We start from the raw sequence: 13,689 nt of genomic DNA, 5'->3' as shown, positions 1-13,689 counted from the left end.
AAGTTTATAACTGCAATATCCCTTCAGGGACTTAAAGCCCCATTAAATCCTCAAGCTCTTTTTTAGTGTAGGTACTCTAGGAAGACGTTCTTGCACTTCTATTGCAGAGTACAGGTCAGTGACCAGACCTGGGTTTGTAGCTTTTCTTTAAATGTTTCTCTTTTTTGACATCGTATCACCTACCAATAATTTGGCTGTAATAAGTATGATATTTTTGGTTTAAGTTGTATCAGACAAATAGGTTTGTTTGAAAGCTGGAAGACTTAGTTTTAATATCACAAAAAAAAAAAATGTATTAATGTATTGTACCATTTAGAGTTTGCTATATAGTTAATATATTGCATGTATTCTTTTTCTGTATTACTAGCTTATATTACACGATATTAACAGCTTCAGCCCTGGAAGAATTTACCCCCTTCCTGACCAGAGCCCTTTTTGCAATTTGGCATTGTGTCACTTTAACTGACAGTTGCACGGGTGTGCAACGTTGTACCCAAACAAAATGTATGTCCTTTTTTTCCCCACAAATAGAACTTTCTTTTGGTGGTATTATGGCAGACACATCAGACATTGTTGACACATTCTTGGGACCATTGTCGCTAATACAGCAATCAGTACTATAAAAATGCATTGATTACTGTAAAAATTTCAGTGGCAGTGAAGGGGTTAACCTCTAGGGGGCGATCAAGGGGTTAATGTGTTCCCTAGTGTGTGTTCTAACAGAAGGGGGGAGGGGACTGACTAGGAGAGATGACAGATTGCTGTAAATACTCTGTACGAACAGACAATCTCTCATTTCTCCCCTCATCAAGACCGCCGAGCACTTGCATCGGCTCCGGGAATGAGCAGCTTGCCTTAGGAGCCGACGTAACATGGCGGAGATTCGCCTGCCCATGCCATTCTGCCACAGTATAACTGCGGCGGCTGGTCGGCAAGCGGTTAATGTAATATATTGTGTTTGCTCTATTGTTCCTGTTATCATAATGATGTTCCATGATAATATAATATTATAGACCAAATGACATGTTATCTATATATTTCGTCTATATTATTTTTTGCATTTAGTTTGATTGTGCCTTGCTGTGTTCCCTTGAATGTGCACAGGTTCATTTGTAACACTTTGGGGTAGGATTGAAAATATACAGCAGAAATGGATCACTGACCATTGATTGTAAACCAGATACATTGGAAGCTGAAGTTCTGAACCAGGAAATAGTATTGTCACCTGCCTGACCATGTACTGTGGTAGAGGTATGAGAAATACAAGATTGGCTAAACAGAAATACAAATGGTTTGGCAAATGAACTGGACCACATACTGTAGGCGTATTTCAGTTGTTTATACCCATTTGCCTCAAGATCCATCCAAAAGTGTTTATTTTTCTCTTTTAAAGAAAATATTATTGGCAAAGCTGAAGTTTAATGTATTTTGCCTTCTCCAGTTCCTCCCTGCCCCCCTTCTCCATTAACATGCTTATTAAATATTTAAATAAACATTTGAATTTTAACCCATGCTTTATTGTAGACACAGTGATGTCATCACTGGGTCTCTGTGCTTCTCTGTACAATGTATATGTAAAGCGCTGCATAAATTGATGGCACTGTATACGTAACTAAAATAAATAACTGGCAGATAATGGTTGGTGAGAGTGCTGTACACATCAACCTGCCTTAGTACTTCTCTCAAGAGCCCTCACTCCTGATGCAAGCAGTGGGCTGGTTCTTTGAAGTAGTTATGCAAATATCAAAATGACTTGATGGGTAGAGGTCAGTCTATTGATGTGAGTGTTCCTAGGCAGACTGCCCTAGGTAAAGTCCACATGTAATGCTAAGCCTCCATGACTGAAAAAAAGCTGAGATCCAATGAGTACGGGACAGCCCAAAGGCAGTGAGGCTGGAAAGAAAAGAGCTAGATGATTCTCAAGTCCGAAAATGAAGTGGGCTTTACCCAACTTGCTGCAGCTTCTATTGTGTGCATTGAAATCAGACTAAGCACTTTAGTACAGGAGAGAAGACTATACAACTGTGCAAAACTGAAGGCAAGGGTGGAGTTCATCTTTAATCTCCCTAGCGGTAATCCCGAGTCTGGCTCGGGTTGGGAATTTACTAGCAGGAGCGGTAACCCCCGAGCCAGACTCGGGATTGCTTCGCTGGATGCAGGGGAGGACACAGGGAGAGTTACTTACCTTGTCCCCTGGATCCAGCGATGTCCCCCGCGCTGTGTGATCGAACTGTCCTCCGCTCGATTCACAGTGCCGAATGCTGCCAAGCTCCGTTCCCTGCAACGTTACGGCACACGGGAGCGCAGAACGGCGGCAAATTCAAAAAAGTAAAAAGACACAAAACACACACAGCACTGTAATCTTACAGATTACAGTGCTGTATTAAAAATTACACACCCCCCTTGTCCCTAGTGGTCTGTGCAGTGCCCTGCATGCACTTTTATATTATAAATACCGTTTTTTCTGCCTGGAATTTGGAGATTGTTCATAGCAACCAAAAAGTGTCCCTTTTTCAGTGTTTTAGGATTTGATTACATTATTGAATAATTTTTATTATTCTTTATTATATTATAAACTTTATCATACCCGGGATGTCTGCTAGACTCTGGTTTGAAGAGATTTAAGAGCGTTATTCCTAAGAATTACAGGACTACAAAAAGAAACGCCAGATTTCCATGCAAAATAATTGTACCGCTTTCAGCACCTAATTCCAGACTGAATCATACCACCAGGGAGGTTAAATGATTGCATGGCTTCCTTTTAAATGCTAGGAAATAAAAAATATTGAAAAATAAAGCCTTTTTAAGTAAAAAAAAAAAAAGGCCTTTTTAAGTCATATGAATTATTTTATTATCTTTATTTTTGTTTACAGTGACTGATATAGGCATTGGTAAATTCATGATAATTTGTCTTTTACTCTTTATGGTGTTGGAGATGTCCCATGCTTATATAAAGGCATCACTTTTTTCTATCTTAAAAAGATAGGAGGTATGCAGTAAACCATAGCAACTAATAATGACTTAGACTTTACTGATATGACTATTAGTAAAAATGTAATCTGAACTTGATTGCACGATCTACATTATTCATAACAGGTTGTTGTGCTATTTTTTTTTTTTTTGAAAAAAAGCACATGAAAGATCCAGACAACAAGAAACTGGGCAATGCCAGCTAATTAGCCCTGCAAATGGAACACATGAATGCATGGTTTTCTGTTGAATTTATGTAACCATTTCTTTTTATTTTCCATTGTTCTATCTGTTCTTTACTATCCTATAACACTTGCCAGTATAATCATAGAGGAGGAGGAGGTGTTAGGCAAAGCAACAGAATCATGTGTACTGTGCTGTCATTAACTTTCAATGTATTCACTGGCAATGCCAAGGGAAGTGACAGCTCCAAAATAAAGCCATATATTGCCTTGGACTGTCAAGGTAGCACTGAACAATATACTTGAATGCTGTGCAGACATAAAGATCAATTCGGGGGGCTTACTGGTCCTCTAATATCACAATGCAACATCAGCCAGCAACTTTCATGTTTTTATAACAAACATACAAGGGTTGATTTACTAAAGGAATAATTATGTTTTCCTATTTTTATACATTGTGAATATCTACATTTAGATGATATTTAATAATCTAGTTGAAAAGTATCTAACGATCTAATATTGAATTAAAATGTTTACTATATAAGGTAAAGATTTGATAATTATATTTATCCTCCATTCATATACAAGCAAAAATCCATTTTTTTAAAGCTTTCTCTTGTGTATAATTGGCCATTCAAAGCGAATATTCACTTTATTTACTAAACTATGTGATCTCTGTAAAGTGAACATTCACCTTCCTAACCCGAAGGTCTCTACCCTTTTAATAATTCAATTCCACAACTTTTCTGAAAATAATGTAAATATCTTAGACAGTTCATAACAATTTCTGTTTGAAGTGCAATTGAACCTTCAGTTTAATTCAGCTAAAAACATTCCAGATGCATCAAAACAAAAAAGATGTTAGATGTCTTACATATGATTTTCCTTTTAATGCAGCCACATCCTAAGGCTGGCCATACATTATACAATTTTTTTTTTTCTTGTACAGTTTCCCTTTAGGTTTGACCAAAACCTTAGAATATGGGGTCAAAGCTAAACACTTTCAATTTGTGTGCAATTGGGCAGGCCCTTGTACTACATAGTTGAAGGTAAATCTAAAGGAAATTTAATAAGAAAATTGTATAATGTATGGCCAGCATAAGTTGAAAGGTCTGCTTCCTGACAGCAGCTGTGGATTGGGACCTTTGTTCTTTGTGGGGAAGCAGTGGTCTCATTGCAGAGATCCAACAAGCTTCCCAATGATCAGACCTATAACTATGATAAGAAAAGCTCATGCTCCTTGATGACTGGAAAATTCTGGCTGTGACTCAGCGTGTTGGAATTATTTATCTCTACTTGTTCCAGGTCAGTGAGTCTTAAAGCCAAAAGCATCAGAATGATAGCTAGACACACACTATTTTCAAAAGGAGATATCAGCAATGGCAGCCTACATGTTTCTTTAATGACATGTTATCTGTAAGCAAATATTCAATGAAGCATGTCCCAAGTCTCACATACATATTTTACATATAGTACCATACTGGTGTAAAAGCCAATTTACACAAAGGTTAATTTGTATTGCAGGTTTACCAGTCCTTTAAAGGATCAAACACATGACTATTACTAGTATTAATAAAGCAAAATATGAATTGATTATACTAATTAAAAATGGCAAAACATCTCCACAGACACACAAAATTCAACAGGAACGGAAGCACAAACATCTCATAAACAGAACACCGCCGAATTGGAATTTTAAAATTAACTTTGTCTTCGCTTTGAAGTCCTGGATGTAAATAGAGTTCTTAACTTTCCATCTCAGAATTCACTCACTAAAATACAAATACAGGAATGTTTCACTAAGCACGGGATACCGTGTGCCAAACCGATAACGATCTCTGTACAGTTCTATCCGCCTCCAGCATGCAGATTTAAGTCTGCCATAATCATTATGCGAGAACTCAAATCCCTGTCTCGATTTTCACTGCTGAAACACTATTTGGCAGTATGTGTTGTAAGAAATTAACGGGGAGAAAAATGACAGATCCCTATCTATAGTCTGCTAAGCCCAACAGATGAATGGAGAAATACAGTGTATCGTACTTTTTTTTCTATCAAAGCTGCAAAGGTAATTAAGTTGCAGAATTTTTTCATCTGATCTGGCTCCCTTTTGTGCCATTGCAAAAAAGCATCATTTTTGATTCTGTTGGCTCGAAAACAACTTACAGAAGGTATGTTCTTTCTATGATGCACTACAGTGGAAATCCAGTACTGTTCCATTTATTTTGATTTGAGGTGTCTGTATCACTAGGATTTTAGTTGGTTCTTTCTAATTGAGTTTGTTGTTAAAAAGTACATGGTTATGCGACTTCTGCACAATATACCAGGCCGCAAGTTAGATATACTGATATAGCAATCATTATTGTTGTTGCCCTGAGACTTATTAGTACATCTAGCTCTTGGAACCTATTGCTCCATCCAAAACAATATATAACTTTGTAAACAGTACATACAGTTTAGAAATTGTTCTGAAATATATTGTTAACCACTTGCCGCCCGCCCTATTACAAATAGACGGCGGCAAAGTGGTTTCATAATCCTAACCGGACGTCATATGACGTGATCAGGATTATGAGCCGCTGCGCGCCCCCGGGGGCGCGCATCGCGGCGATCGTTGTTGCGGGGTGTCAGTCTGACACCCGGCAACTACGATCTCGGTAAAGAGTCTCCGACGGAGACTCTTTACCACGTGATCAGCCGTGTCCAATCACGGCTGATCACAGTGTAAATGGGAAGAGCCGGTGATCGGCTTTTCCTCACTCGCGTCTGTCAGACGCGAGTAGAGGAGAGCCGATCGGCTGCTCCTCTGACGGGGGGGTCTGTGCTGATCGATTATCAGCACAGCCCCCCCGAGGATGCCCACACTGGACCACCAGGGACGCCACCAGACCACCAGGGATGCCCAGCAGAGGTAATCCTCCCTAGACCACCAGGGATGCCAGTCAGGCACAATGGATGCCAATCAATGCCCATAATGGATGGCAATCAGTGCCCACAATGGGCATCACTGATTGGCATGCATTATTGTTTGGCACTGATTGGCATCCATTAGTACAGTATAACACCTGTGTTGCTAGTGAGTGCCCACCTGTGCCGCTAATGAGTGCCCACCTGTGCCGCTAATGAGTGCCCACCTGTGCCGCTAATGAGTGCCCACCTGTGCCGCTAATGAGTGCCCACCTGTGCCGCCAATGAGTGCCCACCTGTGCCGCCTATCAGTGCCCACCCGTGCCCATCTGTGCCGCCTACCCATGCCCATCTGTGCCGCCTACCCATGCCCATCTGTGCCGCCCATCCATGCCAATACGTGCCAGCTATCAGTGCCAATTTGTGCCACCTATCAGTGTCCATCCGTGTCGCCCATCCATGTCGCCTATCAGTGTCGCCTATCAGTGTCGCCTATCAGTGTCGCCTATCAGTGTCGCCTATCAGTGTCGCCTATCAGTGCCGCCTATCAGTGCCGCCTATCAGTGCCGCCTATCAGTGTCCATCAATGCCACCTCATCAGTGCCACTTCATTGGTGCCCATCAGTGCAGCCTTATCAGTGCCCATCAGTGTAGCCCCATCAGTGCCCATCCGTGAAGGAGAAAACATACTTATTTACAAAGTTTTGAAACTGAAACAAAAAAAAACGTTTTTTTTTCAAAATTTTCGGTATTTTTTTATTTGTAGCACAAAAAATAAAAACCGCAGAGGTGATCAAATACCACCAAAAGAAAGCTCTATTTGTGGGAAAAAAATTATAAAAATTTCATTTGGGTACAGTGTAGCATGACCGCGTGTCATTCAAAGTGCGACAGCGCTGAAAGCTCAAAATTGGTCTGGGCAGAAAGGTGTTTAAGTGCCCTGTATTGAAGTGGTTAAAGAGCCATTTAAACAAGAATTCCAGGTATAGATTCTTTTATATTGTTACATTTGTCTTGCGTGGAGCTATGTAACTATGCATAGACCATACCTGTAGGATCCTTCTATAAGCTAAAAATCAGTGTAGCACAGTGGCGGAATTAACAGGGTCGCAGCAGTCACCCTTACGACTGGGCCCTGGAGTTCCATCACTTCAGGGAGGCCTGTCTGCCAGTGTAAGGGGCATGCAGGCAAAAAAAGAAAAAAGAAAGTCAGCTAACACCAATTCAGTGAAGGGGAGGGGCTCTCCCCGCTGTAACTGTGAGCAGTCCCCATGAGGCAAAGGCATACCTGGAGGCATGAAGTCTGAGGGGGAATCAATTGATTGATCTAAGTGATAAATTGCCAGTGCAATTGATCTCAACCTCCACCACCTCTGCCTCTTGCTGATCCCACCACCACCGCAGATCTCATCCCTACCCCCATCACCTCTACAACAGAGGTAATGGGGGGATAGGGATGAGATCTGTGGGGGTGGTGGGAGAGGATGGCACCACCGTTCCACTGATGCCACCCCCCTCAACACCAACACTGCCACTCCCCAACATCACTGCTTCCACTCCCCCTCAGCACCACCGCTGCCAACCCCCTAAAAACCACCTCTGCCACCCCACCCCCTCGCAACACAATCACTGCCACCCCCTCAACACCACTGCTGCCACCCCCCCAACACCACCTCTGCCCCCCTTAACACCATCACTACCACCTCCACTCAACACCACTGCTGCCACTGATCCCACCCCCTCACATCACCATTGCCACTGATACCACCCGCCCTCAATACCACTGCCACCACTGATCCCACCCCCTCACCATCACTGCTTCCACTGATCCCACTACCCCTCAACACCACTGCTGCCACTGATCCCACTACCCCTCAACACCACTGCTGCTACTGATCCCAGCACTCCACCCCTTCAAAAAAAAAGTATCAAAATCATGCTTACCGGGGGGGGGGGGGGGGCTTCATGATTTCTTGCACCAGGGCCCTGGAGTTTCTAGTTACACCTACATGACTACTCCAATTATCTCCACAATCTTTTGGGTTCCGTGTCTAGCTGCTGCATTCTGAACACAGGAGGTCGGCCACTCAACATGGGCACCATTCAGCAAATTCTTTGCAGTTTCTCAATGGATGCAGAACATTCTCTGATTGGATGTGGTAAAGAGACAGGGTGGTGATGTCACATTCTCCACCTTGTCCAATCAGAGAACACTTTGCATACAATGAAAAAATGTAAAGATTTCTCTGAATGCTGCTCATGCCCAGTGGTTGATCTCCTGTGTTCACAATGTAGCAGGGCAGCCGCTCAGGCACAAGACCCAGAAGCAGGTGGAGACCACTGAAGTAGTGGTGTCTACTACACTAATTTCCAGCTTCTATGGAATCCCCCAGGTGGTGGCATATGCGTAGTTACATTGGTCCAAGATGGACCAATGTAACTATGTGAAAAATGCCATACCAGGAATTATTTTTTAAGACCTGAATCACTGGATTAAGGGGCCATGCTGTAAACTCTCAGAATGCTAGATGCTGCTTTTCAGTGCATAACTAAAACATATACAGAATCTATACATTCCTCTGGGCCTTGACTGCCAATTCAGAAAATGCTGCATTTTCAGGAGGCCCACTAGGTTAAAGAGTATACAGCTCAACATACATTAGTAGAATTTTGTTTAGAACGTTATTAAAAACATTTGTTTGATTATTATCGCTATTACGGTCAAACTGACATTCATTTTTACTGCCATGACAATAAAATTCAAAGGAGTAGGCTGAAAATGTTTTTTGAAACAATATATTCCTAATAGTGCACATGGTTTTTGTTTGGGATAGCCAGTTCATTCTAAAAACAAGTCTCTAGCGTCATCTTACATACAGGTGATGTAACTACCTTAGACCCAGCACAACAGTGGCCATGTAAACCGCTAGGACATTTTTACCTCTGGACCAAAATTCAACATTGAATCCTCAGTGGAATGAATTTGGGAGAATTAATCAGCCAGTCATGTTCCCAGCAAATGCCCCCCCCCCCCCCCAAGACAATGGGACACAAATATATCCATACAAAGGGGAAAAATACCCTGCTGCATAACAAAGCATTAACTTGTATCTAAATCCAAGAAGAAAAATTTAATATTGCACCTTGCTAGTGCTTTGATGTGATGGCTGCATTCACGATTTTTTTAGCACCCGGTGATCCTGCTAGTGACACACTTCTTGTCGTAGGGTGACAATGCTCTTACCTTGCTGTATCTGTGGAGCAGCAGTGTTGTCATGCTAGGTAAGGAAGGGATTAATGACTATAGGACACCTCTCCCCTCTTGAGCTCCATAGGGGGAGGTGTTCTACAATATGCTGAAAACTCAAGCAGGCCGATGAAATTGTTTGAGATTTCAGTGCAGCATTGTCAGGTCACTTTAAGAAGTTATGAGTTCGCCGAACTTTTGCCAGGATCAACAGGTTTTTTTTTTGTACTTATAGAATTGATATAACATACTGCTTCCAATGGTATATTTAACAGACTACAATGAAGCAAATAAGAGAGGTTTATTGTTAAGGTTTGCATGCTCTTTGAGAGATATACCAATAAAGCAGTAAATTCACTAAACATTCACTGATGTTGAATGTGTAAAAATAACTGTGATTGATTTACCAGCAGTAAATGTATACTGAAAGTCACATTTACTGCTTCATGAATATGTCCCTAAGTGCTTATTGTCTACATGCTCAACACACATTTTTGCAACTCCCTGGTTAGAATTTTTAAGCATTTATTGGTTTCAAAATTATACTATACTTAACCATACAGCTAAATAACTAAACTAGTAAGAACATTGTGAAGCAATACGTCAAGATAGCCGCCTTTGTACAATTGTTTGGTTATTTTTAGTAGTAATAGGCACTAATTAAATGCATGGATTGGAAAGATTTAACTTAAATATTAAGTGCTATGCACAGCAATTAGCTTACTTTTACTTGCTGTACCAGAAAATCAGCAGTTACCAACAACATGAGAGCAAAGCCCTTTCTTGCAGAAATGTTGAAAGCAGAAAAAAAGCTGAAAACTTCAGTGATAAATAATAAATCTAGAGGAGGAAAAATGACCGTTTTTACAAAAGTGTTCAGCACTACCTAAGGCTGAGTTTAAACATAAATATAGAACAGGCATATGAAGGGTTCCCTTTAAGATTGGGAATAAATTGCCCCCCGTTGAGTGACACAGCTATACATACACTCACTGCAGTCTTTGCTCGGGGAGACTTTGATAGAAAGTTCCTAGTTAGGATTACAATTCTGACTCGTCAGAAGACCACGAGGGCTATGTAACAAAGAAGCACAGCTGGGGCACATGTAGAACAAAGCTTCGTCTTCCCACTCTCTTGTACATTCAAAAATCTTGCCTTTGATCATACTACAACACCTGTCTCTGTCCAGTTTTGCAGCCAAAGCACAGGTCAAATAACAGTATGTTTTAATGTAATATTCATATCTGGGCCTTTCAGATAAGAATGTGCCTGCGTCTATGTCATGTAAAAAGCTCCTATCAAATGAAGATCCATCTCCATGTGACAGTGAAATGATGGCTCACAACACAACTGTGATCTGAGAGACTATGCAGATAAAGCTGGACAACAATGAGACATTTTTTTTATCAGAGAATACATTTGCCATTCTTACCTGTGCCTAAAATCTTTATTTCTGGGTGGAAGCAAGAAAAGAAGAGATTCATAATAAATCAAATGTCATAAGAAGTGAAGAGTATGAAGATGGAAATGTTCCAAGTGGAGGGCATGCCACATATTCTGCATACTATATCCCAAACAGCATCACATGAGGTTTGGCTTATCCGTTTCAGGAAAATAAACAAACACTTCATAAGGTTACTTTGATTGTTATTTTATGGAACATTTCTCAAGTACATGGGCATATTATTTCTGTAAGGCATTTCAATGCACTTAATATGTCATTGGTCTTAAGAATCATTATATTAGATGGTCAGGCAACAGTCAGATAAGCATAGTATATTCCATGCTGTACATGTTGGTCATACAGAGGCCGATCTGATACAACAAAAGTGAAAAATGCAATTTCCTGGCATATCCCACCATATAACTAAAATAAATTTCTTTCAAGTTATTGCATTCGTTTTTATTCCATGATTTTCATCCCATAATTTTCTGCCCAGATTTCAGATCTTGCTACTTTTCTAATGCCAATTGGGATTTCTGAGAAAAAAAAAAACTTTACTCTTTTTTCAGTTGTGTAGTGATAAGGAGTGGTCCCTCTTATAATCTGCTTGCAAGCAGTATTAACGACATCTTTCTTTGTTAACAGTGCTTGTATTTCTTATTTATCATTTAACCCTGTGCCATCCCTTCATATAAGGAAAAGGAGGGAGGGGGGCTGCGCCTAAGATACCAATGGAGACTTATTGGTGTAAAGTAAGAGCAAATAATGGGTATAGGATAGGAGCCAAAAAAGTATCTCTCTTTTGTAAACATAGCACATTTATGGCAATATAAGATTTCTAACATCTTAGAAATAAAGCATCATCCTGGCTTCTGTTTATTTGGCAACCTGTCGACAACACTGCAACTCACAGCTTAGGTTAGCAAATACATGTTTGCCAAAATGCCACCTTTGGCTCTTGACTACATAAAGCTCCATTAGCTTTATGTTATCCTTCTACTAACATGTCACCTCTGCTTGTTCCCTAATGCTCTTCCTGCAAAATGACAACTCTTGCAGCCGTGCTAGAGTTCTGCCAAAATTGCATTTTTTGCATTGCCAATATGGCAACCTTTATTTCTGGTTCACTTATACTATGCTGCACATCCATGCAGCAAATACAGACAAGACTCCTGCAGAAGCAAATCTCAAGGAAGGTCCAGATCACAATTCAGGTCCTCAGTTCTCTGATTGTATTTAATATTCAATTAAGTAACAGCTTTATTGCTTTTTACCTAGTGTTCATTGTTTGACAAATCCTGACTTTTAATATCGCTCAGTTTACCTAGCTGTTCTGTTTTTTTGTGTGGTGGTAGGGGACCTTCTAAAATTGTGCACAGCATGCTTAAAGTCAGGCCTTGCTGGGATCTACAAGGGAAAGAGGGACCTCTCCATGTTTCTACACAAAGTTGTCAAAAATAGTAATTCCCAAATTTCTTTTACAGTGAAAGGTTTATTTTTGTGAGAATTTTTTTAGCACACTAGAAAATATCTTTCACCACCTGTTTTTAAATCATTCACAATTTTAGATCTTAAGATGCTAGAATCTTTATTGTATCAGCAGAAAAATCAGCCCATCTATAGCCAAAATAAGTATTATGTTTTGAGTATGAGAAATCCTCTTACAATCAACAATCAAAGGTCAGAGTATGTCATTTCAATGTGGGAAAACACATGTATTTACCTCCTAGGCAGCAGAAATTAAAGAAAAAATGCACCGATCATTATCCAGAAATAATGAATAATAGAATAAAAAATTAGTAAATCAGAGTACAATTCATTTAAATATTTTAGATAGGAGTTATTTTTACTTTTTATTTGTGGCAGATGTTCATAGAAATTGTTAAAGGGTTTTTCTTTACAACATTTAAACCGGTTATTCAGATTTATGCATATACAAATCCCTTTCATTTCTAGCATCTATATATACACCAGATTTAACCTGAAGTTCAGATCAGTTTGTTCTGGTTCTATTGCAGCAATATAAGGGTATAATTCAAACTGCTACATGGAAATGGCTGAATCGGGGATCTATTTTTAAATGAAAGTAGAACACCCTTTACTTTATACTTATCCAACATCAAACACTAAATCTCTGAATATTATAATAAAACGCTATCATTTAAAAAAAAAAAAAAAAACGAAAAAATTATCTAATTTTACATCCAAAGGACAACATACCTAAGTTCCAGTACACTGGTTACATTCCCTGATGGAAATATTCGACGGATGAAGTTAAAATCTCCCACGTACAGACTTCCATCTATTCCACAAGCCAAGGCCACAGGGGCAAGTAGTTTGTTGCCATCTGCCTGACCATTGCAACTAGGACATGAAATGCTGCGTCTTCTGCCATTTCCCATGATGCTGCTAATGACAGGAGGCTGTTGAGATATAAACTGGTTTTCACCATTCCCTTTGTAAAGGATACCTACAAAAAAAACAAAAAAACAAGATAAGTTGCAGAATATCTATATTCTTTAACATTATCACCAACATACCCGCATGAAAAATAAACAGAATGCAGAAAAGTCAACATTTGAATTCTTTAAGATCATTTTGAGGGAGAGTATCATTCTGATTAGATAATGAAATAAATGGAAAACTGGACTACAATATAAGAACCAAGGAAAGGGAGGAGGAACTGAAAGATAATGTGCTAACTATTTTGACACCATCTGCCTCTCCTTCAGCAATACCTCTGCTTTTTACACTGGTCACCCAGACCATGGATTCTTCAATGCACGCAGCTTTATGTTAATGTAAATCAATGTATTTATTAGGCAGCACTTGCTATTACACTATATATATATATATATATATATATATATATATATATATATATATATATATATATATATATATATATATATACACACACATTATATATATATATATAT

General features: G+C 39.7%; 1 protein-coding gene across 16 annotated transcripts in view; it reads right to left on the bottom strand.

Annotated features, from left to right (window-relative positions):
• The window catches only part of TENM3 (teneurin transmembrane protein 3), a 1,601,892-nt gene that overhangs the window by 84,254 nt on the left and 1,503,949 nt on the right, over window positions 1-13,689 (bottom strand). For 8 of the 16 annotated variants that reach the window (XM_077477263.1, XM_077477264.1, XM_077477253.1 and 5 more), the window contains 2 exons: window positions 12,970-13,220; window positions 10,739-10,761 (listed from right to left, as the gene is read on the bottom strand). In XM_077477263.1, coding sequence (XP_077333389.1) covers window positions 10,739-10,761; window positions 12,970-13,220 — 274 coding nt within the window. The remainder of the gene's footprint in view (window positions 1-10,738; window positions 10,762-12,969; window positions 13,221-13,689) is intronic. The other 8 variants (XM_077477255.1, XM_077477257.1, XM_077477261.1 and 5 more) reach the window with 2 other exon arrangements.

The sequence above is a fragment of the Lithobates pipiens genome, unplaced genomic scaffold (assembly GCF_037356315.1).
Source record: "Lithobates pipiens isolate NorthernLeopardFrog02 unplaced genomic scaffold, aLitPip1_a1.2 Scaffold_13, whole genome shotgun sequence".
In the NCBI taxonomy this organism is placed as follows: domain Eukaryota; kingdom Metazoa; phylum Chordata; class Amphibia; order Anura; family Ranidae; genus Lithobates; species Lithobates pipiens.
Note: the sequence above shows the minus strand (reverse complement) of the source record. Positions and strands in the feature narration are given on the sequence as shown.